The sequence below is a fragment of the Schistocerca serialis genome, chromosome 9 (assembly GCF_023864345.2).
Source record: "Schistocerca serialis cubense isolate TAMUIC-IGC-003099 chromosome 9, iqSchSeri2.2, whole genome shotgun sequence".
Classification (NCBI taxonomy): Eukaryota; Metazoa; Arthropoda; class Insecta; order Orthoptera; family Acrididae; genus Schistocerca; species Schistocerca serialis.
Genome location: NC_064646.1, coordinates 476945736 through 476966694, shown reverse-complemented (window position 1 = coordinate 476966694; position 20959 = coordinate 476945736). Strand labels below are relative to the sequence as shown.

Below are 20959 nucleotides of genomic sequence, written 5' to 3'. Positions count from 1 at the left end.
CTACCTGGGCTGCTGCAGCACGTAGCTGGCGGCCGGCGCGGCGTCGTCGCGGCAGAAGCAGGTGTGCAGCAGGTCGGCGCGCAGCGAGAGGTCGGCGGCCGCGGCGTACAGCGCCTCGTACGTCTCGCCGTCCAGCCGCCGCGGCAGCGCGTACGGCAGGTACTTGTTGCCCACGAGGCACTGCGGGCACGCAACACCCAACACACACCTCACTCACACTGCCTGGGCGGCCAGCGCGCAAAGCGCAGCGGCGTCGGCGGTCGGCGTCAGCGACAGCGACAGCGAGCGCCGAATGATGACAACCCACCGAGTCAGCTGCAGGTTTAGGTATCTCCTAGATTGTTCATTACTTTCGATCAAAACCCGCCTCCGGGAATAGACGAATAAGAACAGTCAGTACATTTGCAAGGCGCCACTGCAGTTAAGGCTCTAGGCAGTCTAATGTGCTACTGACACCTACTGACAAGGTGAGGTTCCCAGCGGTGCGATTGACTTTTCGATTATCTAGGTTAATGCGGGTAGGAGGTCAAACTGGCCGACTTGGAGCAGGAGTGGTACCACAGGACATTTAAAAAAAAAATGGTTCAAATGGCTCTGAGCACTATGCGACTTAACTTCTGAGGTCATCAGTCGCCTAGAACTTAGAACTAATTAAACCTAACTAACCTAAAGACATCACACACATCCATGCCCCAGGCAGGATTCGAACCTGCGACCGTAGCGGTCGCTCGGTTCCAGACTGTAGCGCTTAGAACCGCACGGCCACTCCGGCCGGCCACAGGACATTTTAATTTCCACTGTCTATACTTGTACAAATAAATTAATAAAACTTTGTCAGCATGACCAGGAAGGGTTCAGGATTCACGTTCATAGCAGTGGAAGTTCAAAAATATACAAAATTTTTTTTTACATGTGAAATGTCGTCATTTTTTCACTTACTATTGGCTGCATTCGTTGCTATAGGTACACTTTTCTTCATAAGCAAGGGAGATTCTTCGAAGAATTTTGCACAGGATACAAACCATACTTACAGGTGTATGAAACTCTAGAATTTTCCAAATCTATTAAAAACTGTGATAAAAATTGAGATAATTAACCATAAAATTTGAGTTTTTTCTAAACATGAAGTTTAAAATGTAACAGCTCATTCATTTTCTCATTAATTAAATAAATTCTAGAGTTTCATTCACCTGTAAGTATGGTTTGTATGCTGTGCAGAATTCTTCGAAGAATCTCTCTTACTTGTGAGGAAAAGTGAACCGATAGCAACAAATGCAGCCAATAGTAATCGAAAAAATGATGAAATTTCACACATAAAAAAATAATTTTTTAATACTTTTGAACCTATATTGCTATGAGTTTGAATCCTGAATCCTTCCTGGTCGTGTTGACAAAGTTTTATGAATTTATTTGTAAAAGTATAGACAATGGAAATTAAAATGTCGTGTGGTGCCTCTCCTGCTCCAAGTCGGCCCGTTTGACGTCCCACCCCCCTTAAGACCCTGGTGGGTCCACAGTTGCTTGTAATGGACGAAAAAAATTTCGAAATTTTGCGTGACACTCAATACGTTACAGAAGTACTACTTGGACTCATTGTGTGGCATAGTGGATAGGTTAATGGCGTTCAAAGGCAGAAGCTTCTGGGTTCGAATCTCGTCAGGGAAGTCAAATTTATTTATTTTCAAATCTCTATAGAAATGACTCTGATCATCATTTTTATTCAGTTTACTGATTTAAATGTAACTTTTTATTTCCATTCCTTTTCCACAAAATTTAATTATTAACATCAGCTTCTTCATTTGCTCTCTCTCTCTCTCTTCCTATCATTATTTTTCTCCTCGAAATTTTTGGTCCATGTGTTTTTAATTAATTTCGGTTAGTAAATTCGATTTAATTTCTTTTGTTTTATCATTATCTTTTTGTCTAGTTATTGCGTTCATTATATCTATTCATCATTCTGCTTGAATATCGTTTTACTTACAAACCCTTCTTTCGTTGAAAACTTAGCTGGGTTGTTTTTTCCATAGTCTAATATGTGTTTCAGTTATGTTTCAACTGTTTGTATGACGAGTAAAAGAACTTACACATCCTGTAACGGAAAAAAAGGAAAAAAAAAGTTTTTTTACAGCATTCCACAGTTGATATATGTGTAGTACTTCGTCTTTTACTTTTTAAACGATAGATCGAAATTTTCAAATAATTGAACATCACAACAGATAAGTATAACTGAACTCAGATTAGCTGGCCGCGGTGGTCGTGCGGATCTAGGCGCTCCAGTCCGGAGCCGCGCTGCTGCTACGGTCGCAGGTTCAAATCCTGCCTCGGGCATGGATGTGTGTGATGTCCTTAGGTTAGTTAGGTTTAATTAGTTCTAAGTTCTAGGGGACTCATGACCACAGCAGTTGAGTCCCATAGTGCTCAGAGCCATTTGAACCATTTTTTTTTTTTTGAACTCAGATTCACTAAAATTCAGAGTGGAAAAAAAAGGATATAAAGAAAAAGCAAATAACTGAAAAAGTTCATTCGATAATTGAAAAATCTTGCGAGAATGGAATGGAAATAAAAAGTTACATTTCAACCAATCTGACAATCAAAGTAATGATAAAAGTCGTAACAGGTTTAAAATATAAAAGAAAGTTCATTCACCCGTGGAGTTTCGAATCCGCTACTTCCCACATGAGATACCCTTACCCTACCCATTTAGGCAACCATTCTCTGCACTTTATTTAAGGCTATTGCGTTTCACGCTAAGTTCTGATTTTTTTTTTTCGTCAGTTACTCGCAAACGAGGCCCACCAGGGCGAATGGCTACATGAGTTATATTTTGGATCTTAATCAACGTCACCATGTATTTGCTTTTAAAAAATCGATGGCACGGCAGGAGACATCTCCTTGTAGAGTATCCCCACTACCCGAGGTGCAAGATCCTGACTACAGTCCAGGTATTTATAATTCAACTCTGAGCAAGGAAACAGAAGGGGATCGTAGTTGTGTGCTCTGATTAAACGTCACTAATTACTTCTCTTCTGCAATCCGAAAGCTCCGACAAATCTTGTTATGGCATGTTTGGTGTCGCTTTTCGGTCGATAGCGAAAGCTGACCTATCCCGATTCTTCATTCCGAAAACTTTCAAGTGCCGCCCTACGATAAATCACCACACACAAAGACTGTGTTGTCTGACCAATCGAAGGGCATCCTGTCAAAACGTTCTATAACTTAGCCTCCTCAATGTTTACGCTCGCTGCGCGGGCGGTCCCCCGGCACGAGACAAAAAGGGCCACGTCGCTGCATCACAACACTGCTACATTATCGTACGGGGCACGCCGTCCGCGCAGGTAATTCGTGCCCTTGGAGAAAACTACGTATTTACACTGATTGGCCAGAATATTATGACCGCTGACCTGCTATCGATATAAACGCGTCCAGGTGATAGCAGCGTCACCTGATGGGGAGTGACTGCTAGTCAGACACACACATGGTGCATGCAGTATCAGTGAGCGTGCTGTCCGTGTGTTATTTGAAAGGCGTGCACGGCCTATCAGAGATCGACTGAAGGCGGGCTGTGATCGTCTGGAGTTTGGCACGAGTACTTTGGAAACAGTGAGTATACACTTGTAAGGTGTTCCAGGAGTACTGTTGGGTGATTTGTGGGAACGGGACGAGACTTCGAGGTCATGGGTCCCAGCGGATTGAATGTGGAAGGAAGTCCGCCGTGGCCTTTCAAAGGAACCATCCCGGCATTTGCCTGAAGCGATTAAGAGAAATCACGGAAAAAACTAAATCAGGATGCTCGACGTGGGATCGAACCGTCCTCCGCTCGAATGCGAATCCAATGGTAACCACTTGGCCACCTCGCCCGCTAGGTGTGCTGTGGCGAGTGTTTCCAACACATGTTAAAACGAACGTGAAACCACCTCCAGATGTCGTGGGGTTGGTCGGCCACCCATCAATTACAGATATCGGAGGTCGGAATCTGGGCAGAATGGTAAAACTGGACAGGCGGTGAACTGTGACGGAACTACAATCAGACTTCAATGCTGGGAAGACTGCAAAAGTCTCCATACACAGTGTACCGGTCACTCCTAACGATGTGCCTCCACAGGTGACGACGCACACAACTGCCAATGTTAACACATATCTTCAACTACATCTGAAACAAACATGTGACCATCGGCCCTGGACGTTGGCGCAATGGCAAAGCGTTGCATTGTCTGATGAATCCGGATACCATATTAATCATGCATGCTAAAGCGCGAATCCGTAGGGGAATGGCTCCTTGACATCTTTACTGTGGGTCAGAGACAAGCTGGCGGATCCTCCATTATGCTCTGGGAAACATTCACGTGGATATCACTTGGTCAAGTGGATCCCAGGGAATGCAGCATGACGCCCAAGCAATGTTGTGCACTGGTTGTAGACCATGTGTACCCCATCATGACGACCAAGTTTCCCGATGGCAGTGACACTTTTCAACAAGATAATGCACCATGTTACAAGGCCAGGACTGTGATGGAGCGATTCGAGAGAGAAAGTGGCGGGTTCCAATTGATGAGCTGGACCCCAGCTAGCCAGACCTGAACCTAATCAAACACATATGGGATGTGACAACGTGGACTCAGAGTTCATCGCCTCCTTCCCCGGAATTTATGGGAATTAGGTGACTTGTGTGTGCAAATGTTGTGCCAACTCCCGGCAAAGACCTACCAATGCCTCACTGCTTCCATCCTAAGATGTGTCGTTGCTGTTATTGGTGCCAAAGCCGGACATACTGTCTATTAGGTAGGTGTTCATAACATTTTGCTCATCAATGTAAATTCGCCACTACAGCGACCACTTGGTGATTTGTCTGAACTCAGCACACAACTGCTTTCCTCCCCAAGTGTTGCGAATCTTGTCAAAGATGCACGCCACCCTCTTCTGCAGTGAATGTGACAGCAGGCAGCTGGTCTCGAGGCCTCAGGTGGCCGATGTTCACCCCTCCAACACACGCATCACTCCTCGCTCGCTGTGAGCAAGTTGAAGTGACTGAAAACTTGAGAGGTCTGTGTATTCTCTCCCTGCTGACTATCAAAGGAATGAATTCGAGATGCATTTCAGAGTTAAAAGAAATTAAAGGGAAATCTTCCATACTCACTGTGCAGTCCCACAGATAAACCCACTGTTTTCAATATACACTGACAAGCCAAAACATTTGTAAGGTGGCAGAATAAACGGTCAGATTCGCACCTTATGTGAGACCTTTACAAATCACAATGAGAAGGTGAAGATGTCACGTAAACGTAAACGTAAAACAGCAGTTATGAGAACATGTGCCTATCAATATGTAATGCAAAAAAAGATGACACTCAATTGATGGTAATTAACACACCATTCCTGTACAATGCATGTCTTTGAGCAGGAGGTAGAACAGGGAACGTGAGTCGAGTTGCTTTTAGTTTTGAAAAGCCAGCTCCACAATGGTGTAGCAAAGCCATGCTGCGGGTGTTATGCCAGAAACCACTTAAAGGGGTGGCAGGAAGGAGGACAGCGACCCTGGGCCAGGTGATTCAAGCCGGAGGACCGCCTGTAAGAAGGCATCTGCAAGGCCAGAGAAGAAGCTTTAGAAAACTGCATTTCAGAATTCCAACAGGATATGAACAAAAGAGTGACGCATTTTCGTCCAGCGAGAGCTACACACAGAGAGGTCAATGTACTTTAGGTGTCTATAACGGGCACAAAACGACCGATTAGCGAAAAGCACTAGGAAGGGGAAAAATGCCGAAGTTTCGACGCAGTTTGATAGAAGAGACGTTGCAATTGGTAGAGTGTGTTTCTACAAAATAATTTCAATTGGCTCTTTAACAGGTATATTTGGTAACAGGCTGATAATGTCAAATGAGGCAAATCTAGCTTCCCTGGGGATTTTTACATCTTTGATGAGTGTTGGTAACTCATGTGCATTTTTATTGTGTATGTGGTTTCAAAAGTGTAAAATTAGAAAAAACCTCATCACACACAAAAAACTAACCATACCAGTGATTACAGAGTTGATACATGTACTTGAACTAGTACTGTCCCACAACTACTTTTCATTTAATAATAAAATCTAGCAACAGAAAGAAGGCTTAGCTATGGGTAACTACATGTCAAGTTTCCTAGCTGACATTTTCATCAACCACTTGGAGAATAAGTTCTACAAAGGAGAAAATAAACTTGTTCAAAAAATTGTGTATTACAAGAGATATATAGAGGACACACTACTCTTATTAGATGGCACTAAAGATGAACTTGAAGAACTTCTAATATCATTCAACTCACTACACAATAAAATAAAGTTCACAATAGAACATGAAACAAATCAATCCATAAATTTCTTAGACCACAAAATTGTGAATGAACAACAAGAACATAACTTGTACATTTACCGAAAACCAACCTACACTGACATCACAATACATGAATCTTCATAGCACCTGAACACACATAAGTATTCTGCATTTAGATCAATGTTGAACAGGGCACATACATTACCATTAAAACGCAAAGCACTAACACAACAAATAGGTACTGTCAAAACAATTGCAGTAAATAATGGTTACTCTGTAAAATCAATTGATAAACTATCTAGAAAAATTCAGACCAACATCACTCACAAAAACACTGAAAAGAACTACCGGGACAAAACAAATCTTCACAAGCATTCCATACTTAGGCACAGTATCACAAAAAATAGCTAACTTATTCAAAAAAACCAATAAGAAAATATCTTTCTCCACAAACAGCAAACTTGAATACCACTTACCTCACACAGTGAAAACAAACAAGCCAATAACACAACACAGTGGAATATATAAATTACAATGTAACAGTTGCCCTGCATTTTACATAGGAAAAACTGGAAGAACCTTCCACACACGGTATAAAGAGCACACCGACGCCTTTCGACTAAACCATTTTGAAAAATCTACAATAGCTAACCACATGTATTTTAATAAACACAGACTTGACGACATCCACAACAGCCTAACTGTACCTCACACGGAACCCAACAGTAAAAAACTTATTCTACTAGAACAGTTAGAAATAATGCTACACAAAGGAAAATATTCCGAAAACGTATTGAATGAAAAACAGAGTTTAACAGCCACAATTTTTTCTACACCTGTAAAAGTTTATTTTTTCCTGAGGAATCAAATCTATAATAGTACAAACAGCTGACAACCTACACCATGGTAACAAATAATTATTTTAATAATACCTGTGTACTAATAATACTTTATCATATTATCTTCTATGAAACAAGTAAATCGATTATATTTTAGTAGTAGAACATCTGTATGAACGAGAATCTTTGGCATGTTTACGTTCTGCTACTACAATATGCGAAAAAGTGTGTGACTATGTATATATCCCAGTGTGTGCTGCAAAATTAAAGATGTATATTGTGTATACCAACTGCACAACAGAAGCAGGCATCACACAATGTTAAACTGTAAGTTATTTTCATATTATTAACGCTTTTAAACTTATATCTACAATATACCGTGTTGTAGCACAAAAATGTAATTTCAACAGGCAAACAACTAAAAAATCTGATGTAAATCACTAAAAAGCACCTGAAGATGAGCCTCCAGGGCTCGAAATGCATAGTTCAGTAAATATATGCAACACGGTTTGTTCTTCATTTTATTAAACTTGTCTGTTCACCTCACACAGCTGTTCTCAACTCTAGAATAAGCAAAAAAAAAGACAGATTGCCCCCCCCCCCCCACACACACACTGTAACCACCTGTTTAATAGCTAGTTGGGCCACCTTTGTAACGCAATATACCAATATACCACCAGTTCTGAGTGTCATCGCTTCTAAAGTTCGCAGGTGGATTTATGGAGCTCCGTGGCACCAGATGTCTATGCACAGAGCCGGTTCAGCTTCTCCTTGCCGACTAGTTCTTCAGTAAAGTATCCGTTGCTTCAAAATTGCGGACCCAGATGCAGATTTCATGCGCTGAGGGAACACGACCGTGCACTCCGACGTTTAAATGAAGTCAAAATTCCCGACGCGTGGCCTCCACAGTTCCATTTTGTAGCAGGCTTCTATCGCAAAGGCTCGCAGCATACCGTTCCACTGCTCCTTGTTTTCTGTTTACTAAATGGCAGTGCGAGCAGTATTTGTGTTATTCGGCGCCAGTTACCCTGCAGCGTTGACGCAACACGTTTCAGAATTTCCCTTTCTTTTGAGTCACCTTGTGTATGGAACAGCTGATAAATGTACACCTCATGCTACCGCTCTTACACAGCCTGCCACAGCTTTATATTACTGAACGGCTTACAACATCCTACAGTACTTGAAAATAACAACACCTCTAAACTGCAGTAGCATTAAATAATCCTTTAACAGCCAAAAGGAGGAATGATTTCATTTAAAAAATACTCACTTAAGTACTCGAGTACTTCCCAAGGAAAGATGTACACGAAAGGGAGGGAAATTTTACTTTTAGGTAACATTGCTGAACTGGTTGTGCTTGGCAAATTTTGTGTTTTACGATTCTGTATTTTACATTGCCAGTATCAAACAAAGTGATGTTTCCGCTGCCCTATACTTTTACCCCTTTATTTCTGTTATGAGAGTAAATTCTGGCAACATGTAATCGATGTAAGTTAATTATGTCGAATCAAACACCTTTCAGCCGTCTAATGTTCATGCGCTTGTTTGCTGATGATGCTGTGGTGTATGTTAAGGTGTCGAAGATAAGTCACCAGGCTGATACAACATGACCCATACAAAATTTCCAGTTGGTGTGATGAATGTGGAGAAATGTAAGTTAGTGCGATTGAGTAGGAAAAACAAACACGTAATGTTCGGATACAGCCTTAGTAGTGTCCCGCTTGACACAGTCACGTCGTATAATATCTGGGCGTAACGTTGCAAAGCGATATGAAGTGGAACGAGGATGTGAGGATTGTGACAGGAAAAGCGAATGGTCTACTTCGCTTTATTGGGCGAATCCTAGGAAAGACCACAAATAGGACGCTAGTGTAACCTTTCCTTTGGTAGTGTTCCTGTGTTTGGGATTCCTACGCGGTTTGATTAGAGGAAGACATCGAAGCAACTCAGAGGTGGGCTGCTAGACTTATTATTGGTATGTTAGAGCAACACTTTTAACGGATATACTTGGGGAGATCCCTGGAGGAAAGGCGACGTTCTTTTCTAGGAACACTCTTGAGGAAATTTAGAGAACCAGTTGCCTCCAACATACATTGCGCGTAAGGGCCACGAAGATAAAATACGAGAAACTGGGGCTCGTACTGAGGCATACAGACAGTCGTTTCTCCCTCGCTCTATTTACGAATGGATCAGGAATGAAAGTGACTACTAGTGGTATGGGTTGCCCTCTGCTACGCGCTGTAAGGTGAATTGTGGAGTGTCAATGTAGCTATAGATGCAGATCATGTTTTGCTTTGGTTCGTCCTTGGTTAAATGTGACTATTACCATTTAAATGCTGTAGTCAGAATGTGGTGTCACCGCCAGACACCACACTTGCTAGGTGGTAGCCTTTAAATCGTCCGCGGTCCGTTAGTATACGTCGGACCCGCGTGTCGCCACTATCAGTGATTGCAGACCGAGCGCCGCCACACGGCTGGTCTAGAGAGACTTCCTAACACTCGCCCCAGTTGTACAGCCGACTTTGCTAGCGATGGTTCACTGACAAATTACGCTCTCATTTGCCGAGACGATAGTTAGCATAGCCTTCAGCTACGTCATTTGCTACGACCTAGCAAGGCGCCATTATCATTTGCTATTTATCTTGTGATGCATGTACCGTCAGACCGATGTTCACCAATTATGGATTAAAGTTAAGTATTCCAGAAGCTCCGTACTTTTTTTACTAGACTCAATTCCTTTAACTGTTCCAGACCTCACGCCAGCCTGCGTGAGCTTAAACGCGTGCCTTTCGGCTACCTCCTGGTGGCTTCGCTGTTTTGCCAAGTCACAACACAGAAACTATTGAGTTGGAACATCTCCACTTATCAAATTAGTGGCTGCACTGACAAACCTAGAGTGGGAATACGACCGTTTCCAGCCTCGCTAGCTTTAGCTTAACATAATTGGAGACACACATCTTTCCATACGCTTCGACTGTCAAGTTGCTCCTCCCCCACCGTGCAGCGGCCATTGGCAGCGGAGTCCCCACCAGCCGCCGCCTCCACAGCTACGGGTCTCTACGTCTGTTCTGTGAGATTTCACGGTTTCTTACTTCCCCTACCCATGAGCCGTTGACTCAGTTTTTTATTACAGAGGGCAGCTAACCCTCTGACTCAACACGCTGAGCTACCGTACCGGCATCGTCTGAGTTACCCAAGCACGACTCACGATCCGTACCCACAGCTTCAGGTAGAGCACTTGCCCGCCCGGCGTAAGTCAAAGGTCCCGAGTTCGAGTCTCGGTCCGGCACACAGTTTTAATCTGCCAGGAAGTTTCATGGATAAAAACGTTCCAGGGGACATGGCGAACCGTATGTCCGATAACAGTGGATGCCTGGTTACGTGCTCCCACTCAGTTCAGTATCAAATACTGTCACACTTGGTAAAATCTATCTGAAATGAGAACTTTCCGACGAAGTCTCCGTCTCATTGGGCTCAATTTGCACCCATGGCCAATGGTAGACGAATGTAGTAGATATACGATGGGTCACTGGTACATTTTACTGCTCATGTAAAATGACATGTAACGCGCCATTATCTCAATTCTGGATAGGTCCAGCGGGACATATGCCTCGGTTTCCAAGATCACCCGACCTCAGCTCTCTTGAGTTTCCTGAGATCGGGTCGTTTCAAAAGACATGTGTACAGCACTGAGGACGCTAAGGCTTAAAAACGGCAGCAGAGAACTGCACAGACTTTCCAAGATTTACGAGTCCATACGAGACTATATGAAAGAATTCGTAACTCACTCTAGAGTCGAGTGCAGTGTTGCATTGAAGGGCGAGAACGACACCTGATAGATCTCCTTTAACAATTGAGAGCCGGCCGCTGTGGCCTAGTGGTTCTAGGCGCTTCAGTCCGGAACCGCGCTGCTGCTACGGTCGCAGGTTCGAATCCTGCCTCGGGTATGGATGTGTGTGATGGCCTTAGGTTAGTTAGGTTTAAGTACACTCCTGGAAATTGAAATAAGAACATCGTGAATTCATTGTCCTAGGAAGGGGAAACTTTATTGACACATTCCTGGGGTCAGATACATCACATGATCACACTGACAGAACCACAGGCTCATAGACACAGGCAACAGAGCATGCACAATGTCGGCACTAGTACAGTGTATATCCACCTTTCGCAGCAATGCAGGCTGCTATTCTCCCATGGAGACGATCGTAGAGATGCTGGATGTAGTCCTGTGGAACGGCTTGCCATGCCATTTCCACCTGGCGCCTCAGTTGGACCAGCGTTCGTGCTGGACGTGCAGACCGCGTGAGACGACGCTTCATCCAGTCCCAAACATGCTCAATGGGGGACAGATCCGGAGATTTTGCTGGCCAGGGTAGTTGACTTACACCTTCTAGAGCACGTTGGGTGGCACGGGATACATGCGGACGTGCATTGTCCTGTTGGAACAGCAAGTTCCCTTGCCGGTCTAGGAATGGTAGAGCGATGGGTTCGATGACGGTTTGGATGTACCGTGCACTATTCAGTGTCCCCTCAACGATCACCAGTGGTGTACGGCCAGTGTAGGAGATCGCTCCCCACACCATGATGCCGGGTGTTGGCCCTGTGTGCCTCGGTCGTATGCAGTCCTGATTGTGGCGCTCACCTGCACGGCGCCAAACACGCATACGACCATCATTGCCACCAAGGCAGAAGCGACTCTCATCGCTGAAGACGACACGTCTCCATTCGTCCCTCCATTCACGCCTGTCGCGACACCACTGGAGGCGGGCTGCACGATGTTGGGGCGTGAGCGGAAGACGGCCTAACGGTGTGCGGGACCGTAGCCCAGCTTCATGGAGACGGTTGCGAATGGTCCTCGCCGATACCCCAGGAGCAACAGTGTCCCTAATTTGCTGGGAAGTGGTGGTGCGGTCCCCTACGGCACTGCGTAGGATCCTACGGTCTTGGCGTGCATCCGTGCGTCGCTGCGGTCCGGTCCCAGGTCGACGGGCACGTGCACCTTCCGCCGACCACTGGCGACAACATCGATGTACTGTGGAGACCTCACGCCCCACGTGTTGAGCAATTCGGCGGTACGTCCACCCGGCCTCCCGCATGCCCACTATACGCCCTCGCTCAAAGTCCGTCAACTGCACATACGGTTCACGTCCACGCTGTCGCGGCATGCTACCAGTGTTAAAGATTGCGATGGAGCTCCGTATGCCACGGCAAACTGGCTGACACTGACGGCGGCGGTGCACAAATGCTGCGCAGCTAGCGCCATTCGACGGCCAACACCGCGGTTCCTGGTGTGTCCGCTGTGCCGTGTGTGTGATCATTGCTTGTACAGCCCTCTCGCAGTGTCCGGAGCAAGTATGGTGGGTCTGACACACCGGTGTCAATGTGTTCTTTTTTTCCATTTCCAGGAGTGTAGTTCTAAGTTCTAGGGGACTGATGACCTCAGATGTTCAGTACCATAGTGCTTAGAGCCATTTGAACCATTTAACAGTTGAGAGGGTACAGAAAATTGTTACAAGCAATATGCTGAAGTAGTACTGTACTACTACTTAAGTTAAAAAATGGATGAAATTACAGCCAATTGCACGACAACTTGATCAAAAGATTATATTTTAAATAGATTTGTGCTAATTAGGTCAATATTTCATACCGAAGTCAGTAGCAGATCGTATTATAAATTTGCTATTCTGTCAATTGCTTTTTCACGGACTCATGTGAAGTGCAGTGTTTGTGCGGACGGTATTTGCTTCGTGATACATTACCTGTGTTGAAATGGACCGTTCACCAATTGCGCAAAAGGTCGATATTGTGTTGTTGTATGGCTATTGTGATCAAAATGCCCAACGGGCGTGTGCTATTTATGCTGCTCGGTATCCTGGACGGCATCATCCAAGTGTCAGGACCGTTCGCCGGATAGTTACATGAATTAAGGAAACGGGAAGTGTTCAGCCACATGTGAAACGTCAACCACGACCTGCAACAAATGATGCCCAAGTAGATGTTTTAGCTGCTGTCGTTGCTAATCCGCACATCATTAGCAGACAAATTGCGTGAGAATCTGGAATCTCAAAAACGTCGGTCTTCAGAATGCTACATCAACGTCGATTGCACCCGTACCATGTTTCTATGCACCAGGAATTGCATGGCGACGACTTTGAACGTCGGGTACAATTCTGACACTACGCACAAGAGAAATGACAGATTTTTTGTACGCGTTCTATTTAGCGACGTAGCGTCATTCACCAACAGCGGTAACGTAAACCGGCATAATATGCACTATTGGGCAAAGGAAAATCTACGATGGCTGCGACAAGTGAAACATCAGCGACCTTGGCGGGTTAACGTGTGGTGCGGCATTATGGGAGGAAGGATAATTGGCCCCCATTTTATCGATGGCAATCTAAATGGTGCAATGTATGCTGATTTCCTACGTAATGCTCTACCGATGTTACTACATGGACAGCCATATGTTTGTGACTATTACAGCGCCATCTATCAAAAAGCGAAAAAAGTGGTTCAACTAAAACATTCATATTTATTTACGTACTACACGAATATGTAATAAAAATGGGGGTTGCTATTTAAAAAAAACGCAGTTGATATCCGTTTGATCTATGGCAGCGTCATCTAGAAGGCCAACCATAGGGCCATCTGGTTTCCCCCTTCAAGCTAGACAAGTTTCGTTCTTTGTAGTTTTCTCGTTTGACGCTTATTTCGTGAAAAATTTGGCCTGGTCACTATCAATGGACCACCCTGTATATAGTGTGATACAGCTGCTCCTACCTATGGGTTTGACACAACCCGCAACACCGTCAAAACTCACGCGCGAGATTTTCATATTCTCTCGCTCCCTAGGCGCTGTTAGCCCTACAGAAAAGATGAACATGATCTTTTTGTAGGAAATTTAATGTAGTTAAATTTTGTATTGTGAGTCATTGTCACTGGAGGCCACTGTTTTCTAGTTATTCAATAAAAATGTGTTTGGAGGTCACTTTTGAACCACATAAAATTTCCTACAAAAATGTTCCATTCATTTTATCTGCAGGAGAAATAGTTATCGTGTAGCGAACGACAGAATATGAAAATACTGAGTGTGATATTTGATGCGTTGCGGGTTGCATAAAACCAATAGGTAGGCAGTGGTGGCTGCAACACCCAGTATGCTTTTCGTTCAAGGAGGGGGGAAAAAACTGTGCTCCAAAATGGTGATTATATTGAAAAGTGAGAAACGAATTGTTGTGTACATAGATCAGCGTAGTGAGCGCGTACACAACTTTCCCACTAGAGCGCGTCCCGCTAAGCATAACAGCGCAGGCGCAGCGCTCGTCCGTGTCCGCTCTACGAGATGGCGCTGCCATAAAGACGGACCAAATTCTGCTTCCGCCGATCCGCGTATTAATATGTACCGCAGCCAATTAGATTGCTGCTAACGTAGAACCTTTTCTCCTCGCGGATCACACTCGCGCAGTGATACCTGAACGCGCCAGGTATTATAACGAGTGTACAGACCTCCGATTACTCAGTCTGCATTAGTCTGTAGTCAAGTTTCAGTCTGCGCCTAATAAGATTATCATATTCCTGTACATAGCCATGAAGAGAAATGTATAGACAACTTGTCAAGTATCAGAGATATGTGAGAATAAGATTAACGTACCAAGACCAAAGGAACTTCAGATTGTCTATTGTAAACAGCATTCAGAATCAAGTTACGTAATGTCTATGATTTTTATTATTTTAATAAATGTGTGTGAAAATTAATCAAGTTATGTTTAAAGTTGGTCACCGTCAGTCTGCTACTCTAAGCGTGCAAGTGGCATTTCTATCGTCTGACCTAACGGCAGAAGATAAACACGCCACGATAAGGCCACGAGACATATTGCTGACACTCGCCTACTTCGATAGAACGACAAGTGAAATAATCGGATAGTGTGTGTACCGAAGGTCGTACTGTAGGCACACCACATGAATCGTGAATGTTATGACTGTTACCCTATGGATATATCATTTACTTTTCTTGTGAATAAAAAATAGATTGATTCATCTTTGTATTTGTGCCTTGGCTTTTCCCATTTACATACTGAACAGTGGGGGTCAAAGATTACATCCCTGTCATCCCACCATCGTACAGATTCACCATACTTAGTGTTCGCTAGTAAAGGTAACAGATGGTGTGTAATTCGAACTAGGCCAGTGGCTAGATTACAGAATGTCTGTTCTCAGGTGATACGACTCTTGAAATTGTCTTCTCCAGCGATTCGTGCAGCTGACGGTGGGGGTGAAGCGCCAGCTGTACCTCGGCACGCTACGCCGCTCGCAGATACTGGGCCCTGCAGTGTGCCGGCCTGGGCTGAGTTCTTGGCAGCGCACTGCCCTGCCTTCCCGTGTGTTGTGGTCAGCCCCGCGCCGGCCGCTTCCCGGAATATTGGCACAGCGCGGCGCGGCGCGGCGCTCGCAAATAGGATCTGGTCGGCAGCGCTCGCGCCGCGGCCCTGCAGATTGCATTCGTCCTTTCCTCCCTGCTGCCCCCCGGCCGCGTATTACTCACACGGAACACAACAGGGGCCAATCTCATCTGCGCTGTGCCCAGCTCGCCGTCGTAAAGCGCCCTCGGCCGTGAACCCTGAGGGAACCGCCGGAGCAGTTCGAAGCGAAATTACTGCAGGAGCTGCAACCACTTTGCCTTCCCAGTCTCGGGGTGACCCACGGGTTTTGCCCTCTCTCCCGTGAATTTGTCACTCTTTGTATGGAAAAAATAAATACTGAAGGTGTCGTAAACCATTTGCTAATGCCACATTGGATCCAAAAAATGGCTCTGAGCACTATGCAACTTAGCTTCTGAGGTCATCAGTCGCCTAGAACTAATTAAACCTAACTAACCTAAGGACATCACACACATCCATGCCCGAGGCAGGATTCGAACCTGCGACCGTAGCGGTCGCTCGGCTCCAGACTGTAGCGCCTAGAACCGCACGGCAGCTCCAGCCAGCTGTTGGATCCACAACCGATTATATTGAGATAGGGAACCGAAGGTCGAAAATGCGTATTTATGCCGTTATGTACATACGAAGCGTACACCGCATAATGACAACGTAGCTCTTAGTAACTGCTCAAAGCGACGACCGCCGTTCTCATTGTTCCTCCGAGACGTGCTGCCAGAGTTCTTGCAGACTGTACCTTTCGTTGTTCACGAAAGGATGTGGTTTCAACTCGACGGTGCGCCAGCCCACTTCGATGTTAAAGTTCATGAGCACCTGAGCAACGCGTTCCCTCATGGTTCGGTTGGAAGGGAGGGTTCTGTCCCACGGCCAGCACGATAGTCGGATGTCACACCTCTGGACGGTTTTCGACCATCGGCTCCCTACCTCAGTATAATCGGTTGTGAACCGCCATCACCTGATTCAATTTCACCTAAAAGATTTGAGACTCTCCTCCCCCTACAATCACCCTACACGCCCATGAGTGCGGTAGCGCTATGTCATCCTCTGGATGGCAAGTACACTTTCGGTGCTTTGTAAAAGACAACTTTGTTGTTTAATGTCTGTTTTTACCCGGGACATGTTAGAAAACGTTGTCTTGTATTCACGTAGTTTATAAAATTTGTTAAGGCAAAGTTTTATGCTTGTAAAGGGTAAGAATTCATGAAGATTTTTGATCTATTGTTTTGGTTTCTTTTAATACTAATGACTTCTACGTTCCAACACGGCATACAATTATGAGATACGCGCTGCTGTGTTTAACTATTCGGTGATTTTAAATACTTGGCTGTTTTTGGTAAAGGTTTTAAAAAACATTAATTTATTGCTGTCGTCTACGGTTATTGTATTAAGTGTTTTATTTTAGGTGGTTGGAGAACATTTTAATTAATAAAAATAGGTTTCCTATATCGTGTTAGGGCGCCCTCTCCCCGAGGTTCCCGTACGGCAGCGGAAGGAGCAAACCTGCCAGTTATTTTTTTGCGCTGTAGCTGATCGTAGCACGTTTATGACAAGGTTTTTACCCCTCCGGATGTACTATTTTTAGTTATGTTACGTAAATCTTGAACCGATGTGTCCTATATTTTCGGCATATGCTTAAAATTTGGCAACACCTATATGATACATGAGTAAATTTAATTTCCTGCCCTGTAGAAAGATTTCAAAATGGGTCTCGGTCCGAAACTAGTCATCGAATGAATAGAAAAAAATAAAGCTTCCTGACAGATTAAAACTGTGTGCCGGACCGAGTCTCGAACTCAGGACCTTTGCCTTTCGCGGCAAGTGCTTTACCAACTGAGCTACCGAAGCACGACACACGTCCCGTCCTCACAGCTTTGCTTCCGCCAGTACCTCGTCTCCTACCTCCAAACTTTAGAGAAGCTCTCCTCCGAATCTTGCAGAACTAGCACTTGCCCACGAAAGCAAAGGTCCAGAATTCGAGTCTCGGTCACACAGTTTAAATCTGCCAGGAAGTTTCATATCAGCGCGCACTCTGCTGCAGAGTGAAAATCTCAATTTAGAGAAAATAAAATCTTCAACTTTGGACTGGTATTTAGTTGTAACCTGTATAGCGTTTATTTATTATAAAATAACTTTTTATTGCCATTTACTATTTTCTTTCTCTGTTTGTTTATTGGGCGATGTTTTCCAAAAAATGATTCCAATTCCCAAGCACGTTTCTCGCACACTAAGGCTCTTGTGCCTGATGTTCTCAGTGTGTGAGGTGCTGCATTACTCTAGTGCCTTTATTGCAATACAAAAGGTATTTAAAAAAGTGTAAGATATTCCTACAGTAGGTAGTAGGCTATTGGTCAAAACTAGAAGAACACTTTCTTTGATGCTAAAGCCGAAAACCAATGTCTGTCGAGATTTGGACTACTGAAGATCCGCAGCTCAAAGCCCGCATTCTACACTCCTGGAAATTGAAATAAGAACACCGTGAATTCATTGTCCCAGGAAAGGGAAACTTTATTGACACATTCCTGGGGTCAGATACATCACATGATCACACTGACAGAACCACAGGCACATAGACACAGGCAACAGAGCATGCACAATGTCGGCACTAGTACAGTGTATATCCACCTTTCGCAGCAATGCAGGCTGCTATTCTCCCATGGAGACGATCGTAGAGATGCTGGATGTAGTCCTGTGGAACGGCTTGCCATGCCATTTCCACCTGGCGCCTCAGTTGGACCAGCGTTCGTGCTGGACGTGCAGACCGCGTGAGACGACGCTTCATCCAGTCCCAAACATGCTCAATGGGGGACAGATCCGGAGATCTTGCTGGCCAGGGTAGTTGACTTACACCTTCTAGAGCACGTTGGGTGGCACGGGATACATGCGGACGTGCATTGTCCTGTTGGAACAGCAAGTTCCCTTGCCGGTCTAGGAATGGTAGAACGATGGGTTCGATGACGGTTTGGATGTACCGTGCACTATTCAGTAGCCCCTCGACGATCACCAGTGGTGTACGGCCAGTGTAGGAGATCGCTCCCCACACCATGATGCCGGGTGTTGGCCCTGTGTGCCTCGGTCGTATGCAGTCCTGATTGTGGCGCTCACCTGCACGGCGCCAAACACGCATACGACCATCATTGGCACCAAGGCAGAAGCGACTCTCATCGCTGAAGACGACACGTCTCCATTCGTCCCTCCATTCACGCCTGTCGCGACACTACTGGAGGCGGGCTGCACGATGTTGGGGCGTGAGCGGAAGACGGCCTAACGGTGTGCGGGACCGTAGCCCAGCTTCATGGAGACGGTTGCGAATGGTCCTCGCCGATACCCCAGGAGCAACAGTGTCCCTAATTTGCTGGGAGGTGGCGGTGCGGTCCCCTACGGCACTGCGTAGGATCCTACGGTCTTGGCGTGCATCCGTGCGTCGCTGCGGTCCGATCCCAGGTCGACGGGCACGTGCACCTTCCGCCGACCACTGACGACAACATCTATGTACTGTGGAGACCTCACGCCCCACGTGTTGAGCAATTCGGCGGTACATCCACCCGGCCTCCCGCATGCCCACTATACGCCCTCGCTCAAAGTCCGTCAACTGCACATACGGTTCACGTCCACGCTGTCGCGGCATGCTACCAGTGTTAAAGACTCCGATGGAGCTCCGTATGCCACGGTAAACTGGCTGACACTGACGGCGGCGGTGCACAAATGCTGCGCAGCTAGCTGTGCCGTGCGTGTGATCATTGCTTGTACAGCCCTCTCGCAGTGTCCGGAGCAAGTATGGTGGGTCAGACACACCTGTGTCAATGTGTTCTTTTTTCCATTTCCAGGAGTGTATTTACAGATGAGGCAAGATTCACAGGATATGCAACACTAGCGCACGAGTGGCCAAATGCAAATACTCGGAAAACCATGAAGGTGAGGCACTGGGATCGCTTCAGTATCAACATATGGACAGGTGTTGTCAGTGACAGGCTCATACACGTTAACGAAAGCAGTATATCACCGATTTCTGCGCAACGAATTACCGGCGCTGTTGTAAAATGTTACCCTTGCACAAAGACTACGACTGTGGTTTATGGAAGACAGGACACAATCCCATTTTCTATACTACCTCAACGCAACTTTCATGGGCGATCAATTGGTCTGATGTCCAGTAGCATAGCCTCCTCGTTCACCAGATATGGGGTCACTCAAGGCCATAGGTTTATGACCAACCCATCGAGACTGAGAAGAAGCTACGGAAGCGTTTGCGCAATGCATGTGACGCAATGAGAACAGAGACAAGTGTATCTGAAAGTAAGAGTGATTCACTGCGAAGAACGCTTGATGTTTGTTTCAGGATGCGTGGTAACCACATATAGCAGTATCCGTAGTGTCTACGTAGTGGAAAGACGGAAATGAGAAAACAGATTGACTCATGTCTCAAACGATACTGAATTCCAGACATAACGAAATAACCGTGCCTGGCTCGAAAACGAACCCCTAGAGGGGAGACGTGCTCTGAACGGACTTTGGCAGGTGGCATATTCATTTTCTCAGCGGCCTTGCAAACAGGTGGAAGAAAATCATGGCGCCATTTAGCATCTTTCAAATCGCTGAAGACAGATGGTAACTCCAAAAAAAGACGCCTAGTAATAACGTAGTAGCCCCGTACCAGCGCTGTGTACTCTTACAGTGTTATTTAGTTGTTAGCGCCCTGAAAAAGAGTGTTAGCGTATTGGCACGTCTTTATGAGAAGTCATGATTTGGTTGGAACAGGTAGGCCCAGTTAATCGTGTTGCAATAACTGCACACCACACTCCGGTTTTCCTATAATGCAGAGACTTTTGACATAACTGACGAGTATTTTGAGAACTTCAACATCGAAACATCGATTGTTCTGCGAGTTCACGTATGACGATAAATGAAGCCGTTTTTCATCGGAGGCAAAGCGGATTTCAGGACAGATCTCTCCATGATACACGGAGTGCGGTATTAACTTGCTGTACTGGCCTCACGCAACAACCAGGGCACGACCGCTACTTTGTGAAGGTAGGCTACACACTTATATACAACATTGGGCGATTGTCTATAAATATAAAGTACATGTGTCAGCCCCAAAGAGATATTTTCCACCCTTGGTAGATAACATCGGCAGTCTCGCGGCAATGCGTCGAAAAGCAGCTGCTGTTGCATAGCTAGAGAAGGCCGAAATGCACGCTATAAGCTCACGCAGGATGGCGTGAGGTCTGAAACAGGATACTTAATGAATGCTATAAAGAAAAGTACGTAGCTGTTGGAATACTTAACTTTAATCCATCATTTGTATACATCGTTCTTGATGAGACATGCTTCATACGATAACTATCAATTGCTATGGCGCCTTGCTAGGTCGTAGCCATTG

At 45.4% G+C, this 20959-nt stretch overlaps 1 protein-coding gene across 1 annotated transcript in view; it reads right to left on the bottom strand.

Annotated features, from left to right (window-relative positions):
* LOC126419722 (NACHT and WD repeat domain-containing protein 2-like) overlaps positions 1–20959 on the bottom strand; it is a 561067-nt gene continuing 540108 nt past the window's right edge. Inside the window, exon 5 of the mRNA XM_050086902.1 lies at positions 1–180. Within this exon, the coding sequence (XP_049942859.1) occupies positions 1–180 (180 nt within the window). The remainder of the gene's footprint in view (positions 181–20959) is intronic.